The sequence below is a fragment of the Pinus tabuliformis genome, chromosome J, assembly GCF_031772625.1.
Source record: "Pinus tabuliformis cultivar Carrire ecotype Pingquan chromosome J, CPIR1, whole genome shotgun sequence".
Classification (NCBI taxonomy): domain Eukaryota; kingdom Viridiplantae; phylum Streptophyta; class Pinopsida; order Pinales; family Pinaceae; genus Pinus; species Pinus tabuliformis.
Window position 1 is genome coordinate 93,975,068 of NC_142295.1, and position 24,625 is coordinate 93,999,692.

At 42.0% G+C, this 24,625-nt stretch overlaps 1 protein-coding gene across 6 annotated transcripts in view; it reads right to left on the minus strand.

The window, feature by feature from the left end:
* Nucleotides 1–4,742: 4,742 nt before the first annotated feature.
* The window catches only part of LOC149225678 (uncharacterized), a 223,154-nt gene continuing 203,271 nt past the window's right edge, over nt 4,743–24,625 (minus strand). For 2 of the 6 annotated variants that reach the window (XR_016247688.1, XR_016247687.1), the window contains exons 9-11: nt 5,710–5,780; nt 5,167–5,287; nt 4,743–5,028 (exon numbers count right to left, since the gene is read on the minus strand). Coding sequence is in view for 4 of the 6 variants with exons in the window: in XM_089377263.1 (XP_089233389.1) it covers nt 4,962–5,028; nt 5,710–5,780 (138 nt within the window). In the remaining 2 variants the exon portion in view is untranslated. Of the gene's footprint in view, nt 5,288–5,709; nt 5,781–24,625 lie in introns of all 6 variants that reach the window. The other 4 variants (XM_089377266.1, XM_089377263.1, XM_089377265.1 and 1 more) reach the window with 2 other exon arrangements.

Sequence of the window (24,625 nt, forward strand, 5' to 3'; positions counted from 1 at the left end):
AGGGCCATCTTGAACCTAAAGGCTGGTTGAGTTGGTTTCTTGGCGTAGTTTTTGCAGCCAAGCACTGCGTATGGGAAACAGGTACAACATCGGGCGCCGTTGACGGGGAGTGAAGTAACGGAGATTTTTTCCCTGGAGAACGATAAAGATTAGATCTATTCCTTGCTGGTGAACAAGGAGTAGGCATTTATTATTAGTTGCATTCCTTCACCTAGCGACTCCACTTTGTCATATGGTGATTCCACTAGTAACCGATCCCACTGTTTCAAAGCTTTAGTTGCCTTTACTGCCAGGCAAGGTTCATTGATACTTGCAATCAGCATATGTGTCTCTCCCTCTCAGCCATGGTCAGAAATCTAAAATGCCTACAGAGGATGCAGCTTTTAAGTACACCTGTGAGTATAAGTTTCCCATGGGATTTCATGTTCATATTGTATATATTCTTCAGATTTTCAGTTGTTGGCAATGTGGTTTGTCAATAAATCCACTCCGCACTTGGTTACATTGGAAAGAAAATTACACCTAATAGTGTAAAGTTTTTTCAGTTCAGTTAGATAGAGGTGTGGGGATTGAATAGATATTTTGAGTTTCAATATGCAGTAGATCAACGTGTTCGTTGTTTATGAGTGGTGTGATTTGAAGAGTATATGATAGATCAACTTATATTTCCAGTCTTTAGAAATTTTCAGTTTTCAGATTTCAGTATGAAAGAGTATCCGAATTAGTGCAGGCATATGGTTGCATTTCACAGTTGCAGGTTGCAGTGTGCAGAAGCATAGTATTCAAATGACAGCACTGATCCATGGGGATTGGTTATATTTCTACATAAGATGGCAGATCAGTGGTTGATGGTTTTATGGTATGACTCCATGCCCAACACTAAAGGCAACTGGTCTACTAGTTCTTTGCATCCCACAGGGGGAAGCAGTCCCGATTGGAGCTAATGTTCTAACATATTTTGGTACACTGAAAATTATAAATTTTCAGTTAGAAATTGATAATTTATTTCTTGGCCAAAAGCAAATATATGTTGTTAAATGATTTGAACGATTTATAAATTTTAGTTTTAATTTTAAAGTCCTATGGTATTTTATAAAAATATATTTGAATATTTTATATAAAAATCTCTTAAAATTAAAGTTGTATTATTAATCGTAAGCCATAAGCCAATTCAAATTCAAAGTTCAACATAAGTGCAAGTCTAAGGCAAGATAAGTCTATAGGCAGAGAATATACAAGCATCGTATAATTATAACTCTAGCCGCAACCCATGTTTTCTTACTGCAATCACAATATTCCAATGGCCATTTCACCGAACAACCATTCCCATGTGATTGCAATAACCCTGGGCCCACGCTGCCACATATACCCTTTACCGCTATCGTAGAATCGACCCCCCGGAGCCTTTGACCCAACCTCCGCAATCGGAGGATAGAACTTCATATCAAAAGGGGAGCGCATATTATAGTCAAAAAGCAATGTTTCGACTTAAATACAAAGGGAAACAACCCAAAAACCATTTGCATTCAAGACTTGTGGGCCCTACAGGCCACGTCACACATCGCATCGGCAGATCACAGTTTTTCCAATGTTCACAAGCCTTCGGCCCCGATCACCGATATGCGATGGGACCCAAACCCGAAATACATTGAAACATATTTGATATATCGACGGTTCCGTTAAATCGCAGTGCTTAAGTCTGGTGCCATGGCCCTCCTCCGCCGATTGCGATCGCTGATATGCGATGGGACCCGACCCGAAATACACTGAAACATATTTGATATATCGGCGGTTTGTTATATCGCAGTGCTTAAGTCTGGTGCCATGTCCCTCCTCTGTAGATTGCGATCACCGATATGCGATGGGATAGGTACCCAAAATACATTGAAACAGATTTGATATATTGATGGTTTCGTTAAATCGTAGTGCTTAAGTCTGGTGCCATGTCCCTCCTCCGTCGATTGCGATCACCGATCAAGACCCGGACCCGAACCCAATGGCATTATCCGCTCAATTTAATAATATTTCAGGTCTGCTAGGCCTTGTTTTACCAAGTTTTTCTTTGTTAAAATATTTTTATATGTTTAAACAAAGAATCGACCCCCTGACCGCCACCCCGCCTCTCCTAAGCCGATATAATTGTGATTTGATCCCGATTCCTTTGCGATCCTTTCCCTGCCGCCACCGCCTCTCCTAAGCCGATATAATTGTGATTTGATCCTGATTCCTCTGCGATCCTTTCCAATTTAGAGCTCATGTAATCCCTGTATATTTGATATAAGGCTTCGTTCTCCATATTTCGGTCTCCCCTCCATTAAATCCCCTCCTTATCGATCGCTCATCAGTTTGACTTAATTTAGCCCATGAAGCGATCAACATTGGCTCTGCTCTTCGCCTCTTCCACTGTAAAACCTCTGTAAAATCAACTAATTTCTCCTCTGTCTCTTCCCACCCCCCTCAAAAAAAATCTCCATATTAAAGGGAAATGTAATAGAGAGCCAAAGAATGACGCAGCAGTAAGTAATAGTAAGACAGGGAAAAGGGACAGCGAAGCAGAAAACAGCGAAACAACGAGTGCAGCAAAATACGAGACAGGGTGACAGCAAGGCCTATTCAACAGCAACGCAACTCCATTAAGGATCAGATCATCAATGTAATGCAGCAAAATAAGCACCAACAACTCAATTCGGGTCTATCTTTCCTCATTATTTCTATCTTTGTAATTGATGGTTAACAATTTCAGTAATTGTTATTTTTAGGCTTTTCAGTTCTATTTCTGAAAGCAATTGTAAATAAATCTTGCATTTTGTTGCAAGATATTTAGATGTAAACATTATAAATACTTCGAATCTCGAAGTAATTGGTGTGGGCTTTTGATGCCAAGGCTCTTCACTTTGTAATAGCTTCTATTATAAGATTTCTAATGAAAGCCTTCCAGCTCCAGTTTGACAAAATTTTGTGTTTCTAGTATGTTTTTCTAGTATTTTCATACTCTATTTCTGCACATGTTCAAAGCATTTATAGGAAGGTCTGGGTAATTGTAGATTGAGTATCACTATATTCTTAAATCCCCTGCAAAATCATAACCTTTAGAAAGAGATTAGCTTATTGGACTATTTTCCAAGATAACTCTTCTTTGATTGGTTTTTGCTTTATGCCTTCTGATAGCAATTAAAAGAGATTAGCTTATTGGAGTATCTATTCGAAATAGCTCCTCTTAGAATTGGTTTCAGTTTGGCCTTCTGTCATCCTCTGCAATGTGTTTTTGTTGGGTTGTAGAAATCTTCTACACCGCATCCAAATTTCCCTAGTTGTTAAGAAGTATGTCTCGCTGCTTAATTATTAGGAATCTCCTTACATTCTTCTATCATAATCCTTGAAAAGCTAAGTCATTCTGTCAGGCTGGAGGTTGACACGTTTTGAAGGGAGCCTGTGAGAGAGGCATTTAATCATGGATAGGGATTGTCATTGATCACCAACCACCCCCAATTAAGACCATAAATCTGGCCATTGTGCTTCAAAGGTTGTTGTTCAGTGACAGGTGAAACATCGTTAAACAAACCCTCATAACCATTGAGGGAGCCCCCTCTGGTTCAAAGGCCAGCTTCAACCTAAAGGCTGGTTAAGTTGGTTTCCTGGCATAGTTTTTACAGCCAAGCACTGCCTACGGGAAACATGTACAACAGGGGTGATGCTATGTGTTCACCAATTATGAAAGGACATCAATTTCTTCTCGCTAAGTTATTTGGCAAATGATCATAATTATCAAGTAATTAGGAAATGTTCACATATCGGCATTGTCCATTTACAGCTTTCAGCTCTTTTCCAGTTCACTCTAGATGAATCGTCCAACATCTAGTTTTCATGGGTTTTCAAGCAAATTTTTCATTCAAGCTCCTATCAAAAGGCTTATGAAAGATTCGTATATCAACTTTTGCAAGTGTTTACCGCTTAGTTGATACAAAGAGATAGACTTGTGATTGAGAAGAAAATGCTAGCCTATGGCTTACCTTATCAATAACCAAGTCTTCGTGTCACCATTAAATTGCATTATTCATTTAGGATAACAGTAATTAATCCTCGAGTGATGACTAAATTATTTAATTAAGATTGTCTAGCCTGGTCACCATGCAAGGTGTTAGGATCTAACGCAAATCTACCTATGAGGTGGATTCACCCATTGTGCTATATATTGGTAGCTTTGGTGTGAGTATAACATGGGTTGGGCTAGTTAGCCTTTTCCATTAATTTGTTGGTCCTGTCATGTGTTCTATTTCTTAACAAATGACAACTTTATTGAGATTTGGTTTCCAACAACATCAACATATCCTATATTGGTTTTCTTGTAGATAAAATTAGTGCAAAACCCCAAGGGTAGCTCAATCAATTGAACCTCTAGCCAAGGATGCTGCTGATGGGGAAGTGGTAAGTGACAGGGTCCAATCCAAGGGATAGTGCAGAAGGGGAAGTGATAAATTATAGGTTGAAATCCCATCGAATCCCTTGGGTTTATCAGGTGCTATTATGGTTGGCCCTTGAAATACCATTCATCCAAATATTCTGGGAGGAGGGAGGGTTTCCACAAGGTTTTCCTTGGACAAAAAAGAGAAAAATAAAATCAAATCAATACAAAGGATCTATGCCATAACTGTTTGTTTTCAATTCAAGTAGGGAAGTCCACTTCTTTTAGATTTAAATCAAAGGGAAATTCAAATAACTATGACATTGCTACTTGGAACAAATATCCATGCAACATTAATTTCTAGCCCAGAGGAAAAAATGGGCAATTAATTTAGCTCAATTGAAACAAGGTAGTCTATGACATCACTGTTTAATTTCAACTGAATGAAAAAAGGTATGGTATTAGTTTTTAGATAATAAAAAATGCATGCACCAACATTTCTGCCCTAAAGCTCAAAATGCATCATCTTCACCACATAGATGTAGAAACACACTTCATTTCATTTCAAAGCTTGCCAGTCCGGAAAAGTGGCACTTTTGACTAATTGATCAATTTCAGCTGCAAACCTATTACCAAAATAAAACAGACATGGTCAACCTTTGGAATAATGTTCCAATGGGAACACACCACGGATATGTATGCGTGTTTGATAAAGAAAATGCATGCACCAACACTATGCTGTGTAAACCTCAAGATGCACCAACTTAGTAAATGAAGATGTAGCTCTCTGCCGCATAAATGTAGAAAAACAGGTCATTTCATTTCAAAGCTTGCTACTCTGGAAAAGCGGCACTCTTGACTAATTGATCAATTTCAACTGCAAACCTATTGCCCAAAATAAAAACAGACAAAGGTTAAATTTTGGAGTAATGCTCTATGTGAAAAACACCACGATAATGTCTGCAAATAAAACAAGGAATTTTCCTGAATTGTGGAATGAAAACTTAAAAAACTTTACCCTTATTAAGTTGATAATGAAAATAGTGTATAACAGAAACTAGTATCACATTCCATATGTGTCCCCTAACTAAGGTATGTCTTATGATATCATGTTTATTGGAATTCAAACATTGATTTGAAAACAAATGTGAGCATTTACGAGAGCCTCTTTTGCTTAACCACCTACTTTCATCATTAATGGAAGAAATGTCCTAACCATGTTTAATTGCTCCATCTTTGATTGCACCCATTTTAAGTGTCATATACTTCTACAAGTATTTCATCTACAACAGAAGAAAAATACTTACCGATGAATGGGAAATCCCATTACATTGAAAAAGCAACCAGAAATTGACTTTACAAATGTTCCTCCAATGCCCTGTGGAAAAGTTAAGCAAAACGTGGATTTTAGTTTCCATCGGTCTTACAAGAGTATACCACTTTTTACGTGTTTAACCGCAATACACAATGTATTGGTTTCAAGTAACATGCATCCAACGTCTTCTAACAAAATAAAGGATCTGAAAGAATACAACTCAAGATTAGTTAATGGTTGTAGCTTACCTTAGACATATACACCACATACTACATGCTAGCCTTGAATTAGGATAACATGAAATTATCAAGTAGATAATTATAATACCCAAGTTGCATGGGTACCCACTCGCAGGGCAAGGATGCCTGAACTCATCCCAGGTTGAATTAGGAATTTAGGATAAACATGAAATATGAAGTAGATAAATCATAATATCTAAGTTGCATATATAACCACATGCAGTTTCTCTAATGTTCTTCAGGTTCTTCCCAGCATGTGACTAGGGACAACAGATTGAACCCCAATTTAGAGTGTTTTTGGGTACTCTAGGAGCACATCCTCCAACTCGCTGATGGAAACTTGACTAAACTGAGATGGGGGGTGAATCAGTTTGGTACATTCATGGACATTAAATTTCTTTTCTTTTAAATGATTAATTGAACTATTAAATGAGCAGCTTAATAAATTATAAAAAACATATTTAATATGTGAACAAGTAATATGTAAACCAAAACATTACATCAGCACATAACAACAACACATGTGGAGACCAAATATAAGTGGAAACCCATAAAGAGAGGAAAAACCATGACTTTGTTACTGTTGTGATGCAAAGGCAAACTCCTATTCCCTTATTACTTCTGATTTTCTGTAGGCTCCAAACACAGGAGACTCCTACCTCAATTTCTTCTGCAAGCTCCAACTCCCATCAATTTTCTGCAAGCTACAACCCACAGGAAGCTCTTTCTCAACAGACTCCAACCTGTTATTTATCAAAATACAACTTGAAAGGAGACTTAAATTCCCTGATACATACAAGAAACAACAATGTGTTGGTTCCCTGGTCTATAAATCTGCATACATCCATCTTTGTTCCTACTTCTTCTCCTCAAATCTGCTTCACATTTGTTTATATGTGCTAGGTAATAAAACAACTCAAACCAATTTACTTACTCTCTAACTCTCTAACCATATAGTCTTGCAACCTCATACACTTTTTTAAATAAGCTTTGATGGTTGTTGGTATTCAAAACATGAATATGGAGTGAAAAGACTTGTCTCTTTACATTCCATCATTCGTTTCATAGCTTTTGATTTTTGAATATTAAAATAAAAATAAATGCTTCACCAAATATTATTTTCAGCCACATGTAATGATTAAATCAGCAACCATATCAACCATAGCCTTTTGCAACATACATTAGCAATACATCAAAAACTATAACATCACAACATCAAAAACATAACAATATTCTTCATGTTTTTGCCTTTGTCTTGCATTAAAACAATATTTGTAACACAACAATCTTTGATAACAAACCAACTCAATATATGCAACTACATTTCCATAACCAGTGCATCAACACAAGCATAACTCAATGCACCTCTTCACACAACTGTGCATACACCAACTGTGCCATGATACTTTGTTGCTCATTTGTTCTACTGTCAATAGTTCTAGCATATCTAGCATACCTTGCACCCAAACACAAGAAGCATACCAAGCATACCAAGTTGCTTTGCAACCATAACAACCAAGCCATTAACTCAACCATATCTAGCATACCTTGTTGCTCCTTTGCCATAACAATATATGCAACATCATCAACATGCAATCAGAGCATATGATAGCAAGTTGTTCACCTCCAAGGCATAACAATACATGTTCATTTGTGCATACATTAACTGTGCAATCAGCTCGACATGCCTTGCCATCAAGCATAACAATGATCAACAATATAGTAATGAACAATTCAATAACAACATAAGCATATGCAAGAAGTTCAATAACAATCATCACAACTCCTTCACAACATAGCATCAACATAAGCATAACTCAATGCATCACATTTCCTTGCCTTGCACCTCTCTACAACATTCTCTATTCTGCCTTGCTGCTCACAAGCATCACAACATCAACTGTGCATACATCAATGACATCAAAGACCTATCTTGTTGCTTCTTGTTGGAATTTCTAAGTCTATCCGTTAGAAATTCTTCATGTACTATCTGATTTATTTCTTCCTACTTGTTCATTTACTTAACAAGTTATTTACCATGTAAATACTGAAAATAAATACAAGTACAATATCAACACATACAAATCATCAACTAAAAGAAACAAGCACACAAGTGACACCATTGTTTTTGGACTAATGTCTCCGGAAAAACCCAATGCGGGAAAACCGGTGCAACAATTCAGAGGGTTTTATCATTATGCAGTTTCAGAATACAACCAGGGTGCCAGAAATGGCTCACCCAACAGAGAATGCCCTCAGCAGTAGTACCTCTCAGTCGGAGACAGATATTTCGGCTAAATCACCAGATGAACAATCCCACAGCAACAATACAGCTTTCTGCTGCTTTGTGTCACCCTATCCAGCTCTCTAGCTCCAATCTGTCCCACAAAATCTCCCAGCGCTACCTCTAGGGTCGATGTCATCCTATCAGCCCAGCATCAGCCTCTCAGGGCTCTGCATCAACCTCTGGAGCCTCTGCGTCTCACATGCTGGCCCTCCTCAGGTTCTGCGCAGCTCCTGGTTGCCTCTGCGTGGCCTCTAGCTGGCTCTGTGTCAACCCTCTCCCGGCTTCTGCGCTGATCCTCCCGATACTAACTCTGCCTCTCTGCTATGTATTCACTGCCCCTCAGCTGCAACTCTGATCACTCACTCAATTTCCTCAGCAAACCCTGCCCCAGAAAATCGAGTTCTTGATCTCTCTCGGTGTATTCTCCAATTGACCCTCAAGCCTCCTCTTATACTTTTCTCGTCGGTTCATCAACGGCCGAGATTAGATCTCTAATCAACGGCTAAGATTAGATTTGGCTTGATCCATGACTTTTGGACCCTTCTAACACAATTTTATATTAATATCCATTAATATTTTATTTTTCTTAAGTTTAGACTTAGGGACTCCATTAAAAATATTAATTATTTTAATATCTCCCAAACTATTTAGAATCTGCCCAAACCATTTCTGGGTCTTGGAGATCTCATGTGCTTTAGCCTCTCCACCAATTTTCGTGGCTAGAGCACATCCGATGCTACCCCAGATCAACACTCCCTCTTAGTGAGAACTATGCTCTAGTAATACTCCTCACTGAGTATCACCCTGATCATCCAGCATCGGTTCCTGTGCTAATGCTAGGCCTTCCCGCCCAACATCCTCTGCACTACTGCATCATGTACTACTACCCATGGCCCTGCCACTGCCATTGTTGCATCCGTACGACAGCTCCCTCTGCATCCGTGCTGCTGCCCATGGCCTTGCCACTGCCACTGCTGCATCTGCACTGCATCCCCTCTCATCATGTTGCATCGTGTTGCCCATAGCACTGCCACTGCAACTCAGTTACTAAGAAGTAAATAACTGATCCTCCCACTCTGACATCTCCGTCAGGCTAGAAACACTCCGATGTTGAAGCTCCCTCTGTCGCTGACAAGTGCTCCCTCTACTGACCTTTGCGTTGCTGCAACAACTCCATGCATCTCGCACTGCTGCCTCACGTTGTCCTGGGACTCCTGCACTGTAGCACTCTCTGTCGCTCCATCCGCATCCGTCTCTACCGACATCCGCCAGTCCTGCTACTCCTCTTCGGGGCTCCCGTAGCAAGGTATAATCCAAGAGGTTGGGTACCTCAAGGATCCTGCCCCTCATCTTCTGTAGTCCGTCTGACTATAGCTCGATGTCTCCCCACTTTCTTTCTAGTGGCACATGAGCACTCATGGCACAGTCGTCATTTGTCTCCACTTCTTTCTCTGCCCTCGCTAGCGCTACCTTGGTCTCAGAAGCCTCTCCCTTGCTCTTCTTCCTCGGACACTGGTTCACATAGTGACCCAGTTCCCCACAGTGGAAGCATTTGACCTTGGAGAGGTCCTTCTTCTTCCTTTTCTCCTTCTTTCCCACAAATGCGAGAGCCGCATCTTCTTCTTCCTCCTTTTTGATTTTGACCCCTTTTCCGCTACTCCCCGCCTTGGACACCCGTCTGATCTCTTCTTGACGAAGAGCCGCCCACAGTTCCTCCCAATCTAGAAGGCTCATCCTGCCCAGTATGCTCTGGACAAATACCTCCCAATCCTCTGAGACTGCGTTCAATGCGGTCCTCACCATCAGTTCCTGATCTGGTGTGGCCCCTATGGAAGTTAGTTGATCACAAATCTCCTTCAATCCACCGAGGAAGACATCTATCTGCTCTCCCTTCTACATCTGATATGACGGCAGTTGGTTTTCAAGTAACATCCTCCTCTGCACGGAAATATGATGGTAAAATTTCTTCAGGGCTTCCCACATCTCATTTGCCGTTTCCTTCTCGACAATATGTGGCACCACATGATCCTTAACACCATCAAGGATGATGCACTTTGCCCTGGCCATTGCCTCCTCATACTTGTCATTTTCAACTAGGTCAACCGGGATCACTATCGTTTTCAAGGCGAAGTATTTGATGCGATACCTGTCTAGAATGGACAAGATCCTGGCCTTCCAGACTACGAAGTTTGAAGCTCCGTCCAGTCTATCCTGATCTCTTAGCCCATTCATTGCCATTTCGCTGCTCCTCTTTCGACTCTTTCAAGTCTCTCTACTTCCCGTTTGAAAGTTCTCGGTTTGACTCCCTCTGAGCCTCGATTTCCCTTCTGGAAATCCCTCTGCCAATGTCGAGATGCCCCACTCCGATCGTTTGTGCAACTGCACCACTGATCTAGATTTCTTGGCTAGAAATCCTCGGCAACAACTCCCTCCTCCTTGGTCTTGCCCTGTTAGGTACTGTTCTAACCACAGTACCCCACTAGCTTTGCTCTGCAACTTACCCACAACCTCCTATGCCTCAGCAATCTGAAGGTTAGAGCCTCTAGGCTCTGCACAATCCCGACACCGGCACAATCTACACCTCCTGGCCACAGCGTCGATCCTTCCTGACTGAGAAAGATGACTGGGCACTGTGTAGGTCAGGTCTGCTCCTCTCTGCCTCAGCACTGATCCTCCTCCTAGCTCGAACTGATGACGCAGGCTCTCTGCGTCACCCCTTCCTTGCTGCTTTCTGCTAGGAACAACTTCTGTCACTCGGGACAACTGTTTCTGCTGTTGCTGCTCTGCTCGGCTGATGCCTTCAGTTATCCTGTGATCTGCAACCATGCTCTGATACCATGTTGGAATTTCTAAGTCTATCCGTTAGAAATTCTTCCTGTACTATCTGATTTATTTCTTCCTACTTGTTCATTTACTTAACAAGTTATTTACCATGTAAATACTAAAAATAAATACAAGTACAATATCAACACATACAAACCATCAACTGAAAGAAACAAGCACACAAGTGACACTGTTGTTTTCGGACTAATGTCCCTAGAAAAACCCAATGCGGGAAAACTGGTGTAGCTATTTAGAGGGTTTCATTATATTGCTGTTTCATAATACAACCAGGGTGCCAGAAATGGCTCACCCAACAGAGAATGTCCTCGACAGTAGTACCTCTCAGTCGAAGACAGTTATTTCGGCTAAACCACCGAATGAACGATCCCACAGCAACAATACAACTTTCTGTTGCTCTGTGTCACCCTATCCAACTCTCCAGCTCCAATCTGTCCCATGAAATCTCCCAGCGCTGCCTCTAGGGTCTGTGTCAGCCTCTCTGGCCCAACATCAGCCTATCTGGCCCAGCGTCAGCCTCTCGGGGCTCTACGTCAGCCTCTGGAGCCTCTGCGTCTCACACGCTGGCCCTCCTCAGGCTCTGCGCAGCGCCTGGTTACCTTTGCATGGCCTCTAGCTGGCTCTACGTCAACCCTCTCCTGGCTTCTGCGTTGATCCTCCCGGTACTAACTCTGCCTCTCTGCTATGTATTCACTGCCCCTCAGCTGCAACTCTGATCACTCAATTTCCTCAGCAAACCCTGCCCCAGAAAATCGAGTTCTTGATCTTTCTCGGTGTATTCTCCAACTGACCCTCAAGCCTCGTCTTATACTTTTCTCGTTGGTCCATCAATGACCGAGATTAGATCTCTAATGAACGACTAAGATTAGATTTGGCTTGATCCATGACTTTTGGACCCTTCTAACACAGTTTTATATTAATACCCATTAATATTTTATTTTTCCTAAGTTTAGACTTAGGAACTCCATTAAAAATATTAATTATTTTAATATCTCCCAAGCTGTTTAGAATTTGCCCAAACCATTGCTGGGTCTTGGAGATCTCATGTGCTTTAGCCTCTCCACCAATTTTCGTGGCTAGAGCACATCCGATGCTACCCCAAATCAACAATTCTCATTCTAATTGCCTTGCCTTTTACCTCTTCAACATAGATCTCTACTACATAATGCATCTCATAGAATAATGCATCAAGCTATAACAAGCATCAACATTCATACCTTTGCAACAACATGACATATCGAGCATATACCTTGCAAACCTCCTCAGATACTTCAACAACATGACACATCAAGCATATACCTTGTTGTTAATCATCAACTGAAACACAACTTGTTGCTCTTGTTGTTCCTTTTCCATCAATGCCAACATCCTCCCCTCCATCCTGCCCCACCAATAACCCCCCCTCCCTCGGTAAAAGAAAAAAAGGTTCTTTTAAATTTAAAAATCTAGTTATGCAAGATAAGGGTGGCTGTGAAAATTCCTTAAACCCAGGAATCCCTACTGCAGCAACTGATGATATTTCTCCTACTTGTTAGATTTACATGAACAAGTTATTTACAGTTTCCTACGGCAAACATCAAATATATAAACTGCAACCTACACCAATTAAATAATATGCCGAAACAAGAAAATGAACAATAGAGAAAGATACAACACAAATGACACAATTGTTTTTGGACAAATGTCCCCGGAAAAACCCAATGCGGGAAAACCGATGCAGCAGATCTGAGGGTTTTTATTATTAAGCTGAAATTATTTCTGAATACAATCTTTGATGCTTTGTTGGCAATCCAATACAAATAATATCACTCGATAGAAGAAATTAGTGAGATTACCTCACTCTACACTGCAAGTCTCGACGGATTCAACAGTTGAACCAATGAGTTCCCCGATTGCTTCTGCGTTGCCCCTATGTGGGCTTGCGTCAGCCTCTAAGTGTTGATTTAGGGTAGCATCGAATGTGCTCTAGTCACGAAATTTGGTGGAGAGGTTGGGGCACATAAGATCTCCAATACCCAGAAAGGGTTTGGGCAGATTCTAAATAGATCAGGAGATATTAAAATAATTAATATTTTTAATGGAGTCCCTAAGTCTAAACTTAGGGAAAATAAAATATTAATGTGTATTAATATGAATCTGTGTTAGAATGGTCCAAAAGACATGGATCAAGCCAGATCTAATCTTAGCTGTTGATTAGGGACTTAATCTTGGTCGTTGAGATGTCAACAGGAAAAGTATAAGAGGAGGCTTGAGGGGCACTTGGAGAACATACTGAGGGAGACCAGTCAATTCAATTTCTGGAGCAGGGTTTGCTGAGAAATTGAACTAGTGGTTTGGAGAGCAATCAGGAGGTAGCAAGTACGAAACAGAGAGACGGGAGATCAACGCAGAAGCAGAAGAGGCAGACGTAGAGCCAGAGGAAGCCACGCAGAGGCAACAGAGACTGCGTAGAGCCAGAAGGGCCTGCATCATCCACGTAGAGGCTGCAGGAGTGACGCAGAAGGCCAGAGAGGTTGCGCAGAGCCTCAGTAGGTTGACGCAGAGGGTTTTAGGCTGACGCAGAGGTCAGTAGGGCCTACGCTGGATCAGAAGAACTGCTAGAAATTTGTCTATCTGTGGGTAAGCCAGTTTGGCACCTTGTTGTACTAGAAAATTGCTGAATAATAAAATCCTCCCTTGCTGCACCGGTTTTCCCACATTGGGTTTTTCCGGGGACATTAGTCCAAAATAACTGTGTCAATGTGTGCATATGTTTGTCTCTATATTATAGTGTGATATCTGCAACAATATTTATTTTAATGTTTGTTGAAGTAATTTCATGAATAACTTATGATGAAATAAGTAGGATAAGTAAATCAGTTGCTACAGTGATAGAATTTTCACATGGTATCAGAGCTATAATAAGAGATAGAAAGGGAAAATCAGTTATGGGTCGAGACCACGATGCAGAGGTACCAACCTTAGGAACTCTCGCAGATTTTCAGAAGATTGCACAAGAGACAGAGATTTCGATTTCTCTATGTTGGCTTCCAGGTTGGAAGAAGTGGCGTGCATGACTAGTGTTGCATCATTAGAAGTATGGTATATAAACAGTGGAGCCTTGTGGCATATGACGAGAATCAGGGAGTGTTTCTTAGAATATCAAGAAGAGAAGATGAACTTTCAGATCACCATGGGGAACAAGGCAAAGTGTACTCTAGTAAGAAAGGGTACCATAGCTTTTCAGATAGAATCAAGAGAGCGGTTTCGTGCCACAAATGTACTGCATGTACCAGGATTGGGGATGAACTTACTTTCCATGTCACAACTACAAGGCAAGGGCTATGACGTCTACTTCATTAATGAAAAGGTATACGTCAAACACCCAAGCTGGAAAAGAAAAGTGCAGATCGGGATCAATAGTAATCGATTATATAGACTACAACTAGAATCTCCAATGGCACTAATAGGCAGTCATGGGGACAAAGACTTGAACGAACTATGGCACAAAAAGATGGGTCACTTGCACCATGGAGCTCTGAGAATTCTCAGGAGCACTGTAACAGGAGTTTTGGATCTGAGTACGGAACGAGATGATGTATGCAGGGGATGCACTCTAGGAAAGTATACTGTATGCCAAGGCGACATTTTCTAGGAGCAACCACACGGCCAAGAGTGTACTAGGATTGATACACTCAGATATCTACGGACCTATGTCCGTCAAAGCTCTCAGCGGTGCCGAGTAGTTCCTTACCTTGATTGGTGACCACTCGAGGAAAACTTGGATCTATTTTCTGAAAACCAAGGATGAGGTTTTCTGTCGATTAAAGGAATTCAAGGCTCTAGTGGAGAATTTGACAGGTAAGAATATAAAAGTCTTGCACTCAGATAATGGTGGAGAGTATGTCGATAAGGACTTCACCGATTATTGCGCTAAGGAGGGCATCATAAGAGAGTGGACAACTCCCTACAATCCAGAGCAGAATGGGGAGGAAAAAAGGAAAAACAGGACTATTGTAGAGGCAGTTACGGCCATGTTGTATGATCAGGATATGCCAAAATTCTTGTGGGTGGAAGCATGCAACACAACTGTCTACGTTCATAATAGGACTCCTCATCAGGCATTGGGCAAGATTACTCCAGAGAAAGTCTTCACTGGGAAGACCCCTGAAGTTAGTCATTTCAGGATATTTGGGAGTTTGGCATATTGTCGCATACCCGAAGAAAAGAGGAAGCAGCTGGATTAGACTGCAGAAAAGGGGTATCTAGCAGGATATAGCGAGAATGCTAAGGCATACAGGATCTATCTTCCAGGGAGCAAGAAGGTAGTAGTATGACGAGATTTAAATTTCATGGAGGACAGAGCCTTTAGAAGATCTCGCGAAATGCCTTCCAAGGAGCAGTCAAAAGAAGATCCGTTGGTCATGCCTCTTCAACCAACGGGAGTGAAGAATCCTTCCTCAAATCAAAAAGATTCTCAGGATGAGGAAGAGGAGCGAACAGAAGACCCTGTTGGTAGAAGAAGAACTAGCAAGGAACTTTGTCAGATTCTACGTGATGTAGAGAACTTCATCAGAGAGCCAAGGAACAATAAAAGGGAGCGAAAACAACCAAAAAGGTATCAGGGGTTAGTAGCTCAGGATGGAGAACTTGCTAGCTTCAAGGAGGTAGCTCAGCATCTTGTCTGGCTAGATGCAATGGTGCAGGGGTATAACTCCATAATGGTAAACTATGTCTGGGAGGTGGTGTCAAGGCCTCCAGACAGATTTGTGGTAGGTTCAAGATGGATCTACAATATCAAATATGCTGCGGACGACAGTGTTGAAAAATACAAGGCCAGGGTTGTGGCTAAGGGGTATGCTCAAAAGGAAGGGATTGACTATGAGGAAACATTCGCCTCGGTAGCCAGGTATACATCTATTAAGACCGTGATATCTCTTGCAGCCCAGATGGGATGGGAGATCCATCAGATGGATGTCAAGACGGCATTTCTGAATGGGGTAATAGAAGAAGAAGTATACATTGAACAACTAGAGGGCTTTGAAACTCATGAGAAGAAGTCTCATGTATGCAGACTGAAGAAAGCCTTGTATGGGCTGAAGCAGGCACCAAGAGCATGGTATGGTCGAATAAATGGCTACTTGCAGAAGATGGGGTTTGTCAAGAGTGACGCGGATCCGAATCTCTACTATCTGGTTGTCGAGAGCGAGCCATTTATCTTAGTAAAATATGTGGATGATCTCTTCCTGACAGGATCATCCAGACTCATTGAAGGCTGCAAGAAGAATCTAGCCACAAAGATCGATATGAAGGATCTAGACAAATGCACTATTTCCTAGGGTTGGAAGTTTGGCAGCAGAAAGGAGAAATCTTCCTTGGGCAAGGAAGGTATGCTACAGAAATCCTGAAAAGGTCGGGATGGGAGACTATAGACCTATGGCTATGCCAATGATCACCAACTGGAAGAAGGTTGATGCATCAGAAGACAAGGATGTCGATCCCACTCTATATCGACAGCTCATAGGGTCCCTGATGTATCTAGTCAATACCAGGCCAGATATTTGCTACGCTGTAAACACCCTCAGTCAGTTCATGGTGGAACCAAAGAGGGCTCACTGAGCAACAACCAAGCACGTTCTCAGGTATTTACAGGGAACAGTTGATTCTGGGCTCTTGTACAACAAGGGGAAGGATATCAGGTTGAGTGGATTTACTGATGCAGATTGGGCAGGAAGTTCAGTGGATCGGAAAAGTACCTCTGGGTACTGTTTCAACATTGGATCAAGAATGACCTCCTGGTGCAGTAGGAAACAGAAGTTTGTGGGTTTGAGCTCGTTTGAGGCAGAATATATGGCAGCAAGCACAACTTCGTGTGAGGCCATATGGCTTAGAAAACTGTTGGTAAACCTATTCAGAAGAAATATGGAGGCGACCATGATCATGTGTGATAATCAGAGTTGCATCAAACTCTCTGAGAATCCAGTATTCCATGATAAGGTCGAAGCATATTGATATCCAATGTCACTTTGTCAGAGATTGTGTCCAACGAAGAGCTATACAGTTGAGCTACACTCCTACAGGGGAACAAGTGGCAGATATCCTCACCAAGGCCCTTGGAAAGTCAAAATTTGACTACTTCAGGGAAAAGATGGGGAAAGTAAGAAACCCCTTTCAGAAATAGTGTGTTAGCAACACGAATGAAGAGGGAGTTGCAGTGCAGATGCAGTGTTGGGAGAAAGGACCAACAGCAACACAGATGCAGAGGGAGTTGCAGTGCGGATGCAGTGTTGGGAGAAAGGACCAGCAGCAACACAGATGCAGAGGGAGCTGTTGTACAGATGCAACAATGGCAGTAGCAGATTCATGGGTAGCAGTACAATAGGCAGCAGTGCATAGGATGTTGGGCAAGAAGGCCTAGCATCAACACAGGTACTGATGCCGGATGATTAGAGTAATACTCAGTGAGGAGTATTGCTAGAACATAGTCCTCGCTAAGAGGGAGTGTTGATTTGGGGTAGCATCAGATGTGCTCTAGCCACGAAATTTGGTGGAGAGGTTGGGGCACATAAGATCTCCAATACCCAGAAAGGGTTTGGGCAGATTCTAAACAGATCAGGAGATATTAAAATAATTAATATTTTTAAAGGAGTCCCTAAGTCTAAACTTAGGGAAAATAAAATATTAATGTGTATTAATATGAATCTGTGTTAGAATGGTCCAAAAGACATGGATCAAGCCAGATCTAATCTTAGCCGTTGATTAGGGACTTAATCTCAGCCGTTGAGATGTCAACAGGAAAAGTATAAGAGGAGGCTTGAGGGGCACTTGGAGAACATACTGAGGGAGACCAGTCAGTTCAATTTCTGGAGCGGGGTTTGCTGAGAAATTGAACCAGTGGTCTGGAGAGCAGTCAAGAGGCAACAAGTATAGAATAGAGAGATGGGAGATCAGCGCAGAGGCAGATGAGGCAGACATAGAGCCAGAGGAAGCCATGCAGAGGCAGCAGAGGCCGCGCAGAGCCAGAAGGGCATGCGTCATCCATGCAGAGGCTGCACGAGTGACGCAGAAGGCCAGAGAGGTTGCGCAGAGCCTCAGTGGGTTGACGCAGAGGTCAGTAGGGCCTACGCTAGATCATAAGAATTGCTAGAAATTTGTCTATCTATGGGTAAGCTAGTTTGGCACCCTGTTGTACTAGAAAATTGCTGAATAATAAAATCCTCCTTTGCTGCACCAGTTTTCCCACATTAGGTTTTTCCAAGGACATTAGTCCAAAATAACTATGTCAATGTGTGCATATGTTTGTCTCTATATTACAATGTGATATCTGCAGCAGTATTTATTTTAATGTTTGTTGAAGTAATTTCATGAATAAATTATGATGAAATAAGTAGGATAAGTAAATTAGTTGCTGCAGTGATAGAATTTTCACACTAAGGCACTGCGTCACCTCTGTTGGGAATCGATTTGCCTTCTCGAGCTGATTCCAACCCTCCCAGCTCAGAAACATCAGCCTCCTCAACAAATTCGGACTTTTGTGTGAAGGCTTTTGCACTGCTTTGTGTGGGGCCTGCGTGAGCCCTTCCTGGCTCTACGTCACCCTCTCTGGCCTTTGCGCTGCCTCTTCTGTGTGTCTCTTTGCTTCTCTGCTGAGTATTCTTGGCTCTGGAGAAGATCCTCCAGCCAAAACTCCCTCTGCCCCTCTCTGCATGATCACTACAAATCACTGCACTGTCTCTAGCTTCAACAATTCGATCTGATTGATCAACTTTGTGTGTCTTCCAAATGACCCTCAAGCTTCCTTAAATAATCTCCTCGTTGATATTCAACGACCTAGATTAGAGGCTAATCAATGGCTAAGATCATGTATGCTTGATCCTCGTCTTCTTCTAGAAGTTACACCCACAGTTAGATTAATATCCATTAATTATTTTAATTTCCTACATTCAGACTTAGGGACCCATTAAAAATAATTAATTATTTTATAAAATTGTCTCCAGATGGAATTTCCCAAAACGCTTTTTGGGTTCTTTGGAATGCATGTGCTGAAGCCTCCCTGCAAAATTTGAGACTTAGAGCACATCTGATGCTACCGGAAATCAACACTGCCTCTTAGCGAGGAATGTGCTCTAGCAATGCCTCCCACTGAAGCATCATCCTGACTTCATAACATCGTCCTCTGCATTGTTGATGTCTGAAACGTTGTCCACCAACTACTGCGCTGCTGCTAACACTGCCATTGTCAACACTGCATCCGTACTACAACTCCCTCTGAAGTTCTGCATCCATGCTACAGTTGGCACTGCCACTGCCAACTACCTCTGCACTGCAAACTGTTGTTGCTACTGCATCAACAACGGAAAACATCCCAAATTATTGAACTGGTGTTCAGTATGATGCATCTCGATGTTGAGGATCTGACAGCGACTAGTCCCACGCTATCCCTCTGAAGCCACTGCGCTGCTGCAACGCTGCACTACACTTCTCAGACTTGGCATTCTAGCCACTGCATTTGTTGCTCCAACACTCCTCTGCACCAACTGACAGTTAGTCCATCCTGCTACTACTGATCTGGTTTCCCGTTGCAAGGTATTGATCCGGGAGGTGGACTCCTCAAGGATCCTGCCCATCTGTAGCTCTTTCAAACTACAACTCCAAATCAGCCCACCTCCCTCTAGGGGGTATCTCGGTTGTCATCGCGAACTTCTCCTCCTCAATCTTCACGGGTGCAGCCTTCGGATCGTGCTTCTCATCTTTTCCTTCTTCTTGAGAGGACACTGTGTTGTGTAGTGACCCATTTCACCACACCTGAAGCATTTGATCTTCGAGACGTCCTTCTTCCGCCTCCGCTGCTCCTGCTGCCCCTTGGATGCAAGGGCTGCATTTTCTTCCTCCTCCTTGGGCTTCGACCCACTGCTGTTGCTTCCGTCAAGCTTGCACTTGACCAAGTCTCTCCTCAACTCCTCTTGCTTAAGAGCTGCCCACATGTCATCCCAATTTGGTAAAGTTGCCCTGCCCAGGATACTCTAGACAAAGACTTGCCAGTCTTCAGAGACATAATTTAAGGCTAGTCTTACCAACTCGGACCCTTGAGGTGTAGACCCCATAGCTGCTAACTCGTCTCGGGTCTCCTGAAGCTTCGTGAGGAATGAATCTATGTGTTCCCCCTTCTGCATCTGCACAAATCTCAGTTTCTGCTCTAAGTACATCTTCCGCTGCTCGGAAGATCCTTGATATAGCATTGCCAAGGCATCCCACATCTCCTTAGCAGTCCCTCTGCTAGTGATGTGACAAACCACATGATCCTTTACTCCATCCAGGATCATCCTCTTGGCCTTCACCATTTCTGCTTTGTACTTCTTCAACGGATCTTGATTTGCAGGCACAACCACCACGCTATCGACATAGGTCTTGAGAGAATGCTCATCTAGAAGGAATGACATCCTTGCCTTCCAAATGACGTAGTTGGATGCTCCATCCAACCTGTCCTGATCTCTCAACCCACTGGTTTCCATCTCTGCCACGAAAATGTTGAACTGCTCCTCTCTGCTTCTTATTGTTGTTGCTCAGCCAATAAGAAAACAGACTTCTTGGCGGGAAGTCTATTGAGGAAAAATTCCCTCACTGTGCTTCTCTTCTCTCTTCTGACATCTTTTTGCCCAACAAAACGACCTGTAGAAAAACTGCGTCCCACCAGCTCTTCCTCACGCTGAGGCTCAGCGTTGCTCCCTCTGCCATGGCAAAATTTCGATTTGGAAGCCCTTCCTCTCTATCGACTCACTCAGAGAGAGACTGCCTCGAAAATTCAACCCTCCTGGCTTGGACTGCGCAAACCCCTCTAGGGATTCGAACTGTTGCCTCTTATAGCTATTTCGATCTCCTTTTCTGCTCAGCGTTGGGTTCTCTAGCACTGTTCTTCTTGCTTCACCTGCACTGCTTTGATACCATGTGAAAATTCCTTAAACCCGGGAATCCCTACTACAGCAACTGATGATATTTCTCCTATTTGTGAGATTTACATGAACAAGTTATTTGCAGTTTCCTACAGCAAACATCGAAATGCATACACTGCAGCCTACACCAATTAAATAATATGCTAAAACAATAAACTAAACAATAGAGAAAGATACAACACAAATGACAGAGTTGTTTTTGGACAAACGTCCCCGGAAAAACCCAATGCGGGAAAACCGGTGCAATAGATCTAAGGGTTTTTATTATTAAGCTGAAGTTATTTCTGAATACAATCTCTTGATGCGTTGCTGGCAATCCAGTACAAAGAATATCACTCAGCAGAAGAAATTAGTGATATTACCTCACTCTACATTGCAAGTCCCGGCGGATCCGATAGCTGAACCAATGAGTTCCCTAGCTACTTCTGTGCTGCCCCAGTGTGGGCTTGCGTCAACCTCTAAGGCACTACGTCACCTCTGCTGGAAATCGATTTGCCTTTTGGAGCTGATTCCAGCCCTCCCGGCTCAAGAACGTTAGCCTCCTCAGCAAATTCGGACTTCTTCGTGAAGGCTTCTGTGCTGCTCTACATGAGCCCTTCCTGGCTCTGCGTCACCCTCTCTGGCCTCTGTGCTGCCTCTTCTGTGTGTCTCTTTGCCTCTCTGTTGAGTATTCGTGGCTTCGGAGAAGATCCTCTAGCCAAAACTCCCTTTGCCCCTCTTTGCGTGATCACTACAAATCACTGCGCTCTCTCTAGCTTCAACAATTCGATCTAACTGATCAACTCTTTGTGTGTCTTCCAAATGACCCTCAAGCTTCCTTCAATAATCTCCTCGTTGACATTCAATGGCCTAGATTAAAGGCTAATCAATGGCTAAGATCATTTTTGCTTGATCCTTGTCTTCTTCTAGAAGTTACACCCACAGTTATATTAATACCCATTATTTATTTTAATATCCTAAGTTTAGAATTAGGGACCCATTAAAAATAATTAATTATTTTATAAAACTGTCTCTGGGTAGAATTTCCCAAAACGCTTTCTCGATTCTTTGGAATACATGAGCCCAAGCCTCCCTACAAAATTTGAGACTTAGAGCACATCCGATGCTACTAGAAATCAACAGTGGCGCCCTCCTCCAGAACACTAATCCTTCATTAACCTCACACCCTCATGCACTCAAAACACTAAATCATCCTTTCAATTTTACCATTTCATTTCCAGTAGTGAGGGAAAACATCTAGCAGTGAAGGGAGAGAATAGTCCAGTAGTCAAGGGATTTGGGAGCTCTATTCTTGCTTAAAATTTGTGGACAACGATACATAGTAAAGTGGTGAAGTGGATGTGATGATGATGATGATGCAACAGAACTAGCAGACATGGATTGAAGAAGCCAAATCAACTAGGTTGTTCAATGCTTTTGAATTTTCTATTTCATATTTGGAAATGCCATTAGGCAATTTTTGAATGTAGTATGACATATGTACATTCCACTTGGTTTAACTTTTCAAGACTCGAGAGTTGAGACCTTTTAAAGAGATTTTTGATTTTCCAACAATAATGATCAAGTTGCCTATCCATTGTTGTTGTAATCATTGTATGACTTCTGAAAACTTCAATGAAACAATGTGCATGTTTTTGCAGTTACTCCCTGAAAACGATATTATGGAATGTGCATGTTCTAAAATTTTTTAATTTAAAAAAGATCATATTTATTATAATATATATATATATATAAGATGTATGTATATAGTGTACATCTAACGAACCTAAGTCCCCTGTTCCAAAAAGTATGGCCCTTGTTACTGCAAAATCTAGTAGGCTCGATGAAAGGACTCATCAGGCTCGATGAAAGGACTCACCAGGCGAGGGGGTGACCTTATGGCAACATTGAGGACGGGTTGCCATTGTCACCTCAACAACCTTCCTGCTATAGTTTAGTGGGATTTCAACCACAAGGGAGGCTTCCCTATGCCACCTATAAGGTATTCTAATCTTAGGGCTCAAAGTGACTTATTTTGAAGGTTTTTATATAGATAGAGGGCTTGTTGGGGCCAAAAATGACCATGGTATTCAAAACTAGGGTTCAAATTCTCTAGGATTAGACCAACTACAAGGCTACTATGAGAAAGGAACAAGAGTTTTCAATAGAGACTAGGGCTCACTTAAGCAAACATGTTTTAGGTAGCCCTTCTAGGGTATGCAAAACAACCAACAATGCTAGATTTTGCTCTTGGAGGGTTTATATAGACTGATCTATAATTGAGAATCACTATCAAGCAATAAAACAACACTTCATACACAAATCTGCACGTAAAACACAAGTGGCTGCCCTAGCCATCTAGGAGAGAGGAAGCTTAGGGAAATTTTCTTTAATTTTGAGATGACCACGGAAAATCCAGTCTTAATGGAGCAAAATACCAAGGAAAGACTATGATGAATGGGGGATGCTTTAGGGAATCCACTTCAAAAACCCTAGTTATTATTCTTGTGACGAGAGAAATTAATTATAAGGTTCGCACCAATGATAAGCATTTAGACATGGAACAAGAGAAACCCTACTTTAAACATGAAAACGTAAAAAATATCAATGATCAACAATAAAACTTACAAAATCTTCCACAAAAGCACTTCTTTCAATCCCGTAATATTGTCTCCAAGCAAAAGTCACATCCAACAGCAAGTCGCATTCATAGAAGATCACATTATGCCCAAGTGGTAAAAAAGGGAGCTTGTTCGCACTCTTATTAGAGACGTTGAATTCACATGTGTGTGATGATATGATAAGTGAGGGGAAGGCTCTATTTATATGAGCCTTCTCCCACTCACTTTACAAATAAAATGACTAAGAAGCCCTAAAGACAAGTTCACTTTAAGTGTTCCACAAGAAAGAGGTTACAAGCCAACCTCATAGCTCAAAAACAAGTGTGGGGAATAAATGCTCCGAAAGTATGATGTCACCCTCCAAGTTAACTCAATAAGCCCTCAAATTGTGAGATAAGAGCTAATGAGTGCTCCATACTCCAAGAAGTGCCTCAAGGATCATGTGCAAGCCATCAAAAGTTTGTCCATGCCAACATGTCATGCCCAAGGTGCCCTATGTCACCTTCAAAAGAGGAAAAGAAGTGTCGTGGACCAAATATCTCAAGCATTAGAGCTCCAAAGTGATGTAAAAGCCCTCCCTTTTCATCATAAGGATGACCATCATCATCTAGGCTCTATAACAAGTGATTCCCATCAAACAGTGTCAAGGCCAACTTGGGGGCATCTTGGGTCCACTAGGCACATCATCAACATATCCAACACTAAGCAACATGGGCTCAGTGTTTCAACATCTAGGGATCCCTCAAGGTGTCAACAATCAAGTGAAATCCTCAAAGAGCCTAGCGCTCTACTCTAGGTAGGCAACGTTGCATCATCAAAGTCAATCTCTCTCTTTGCATTGGATAGTACGACCTTTGTTGCTCTGCTGAGGAGGTGGGGCAATCACCTCTAGAAGCCTTTGTTGTTATGATGTGGACCACTTGACAAAACCTTCTCAAGATCAAGTGTAAATCAATAATCATTAGGTAACTAAAACCATAGATGCGTCGTAGTGGACCATCCTTAATATTAG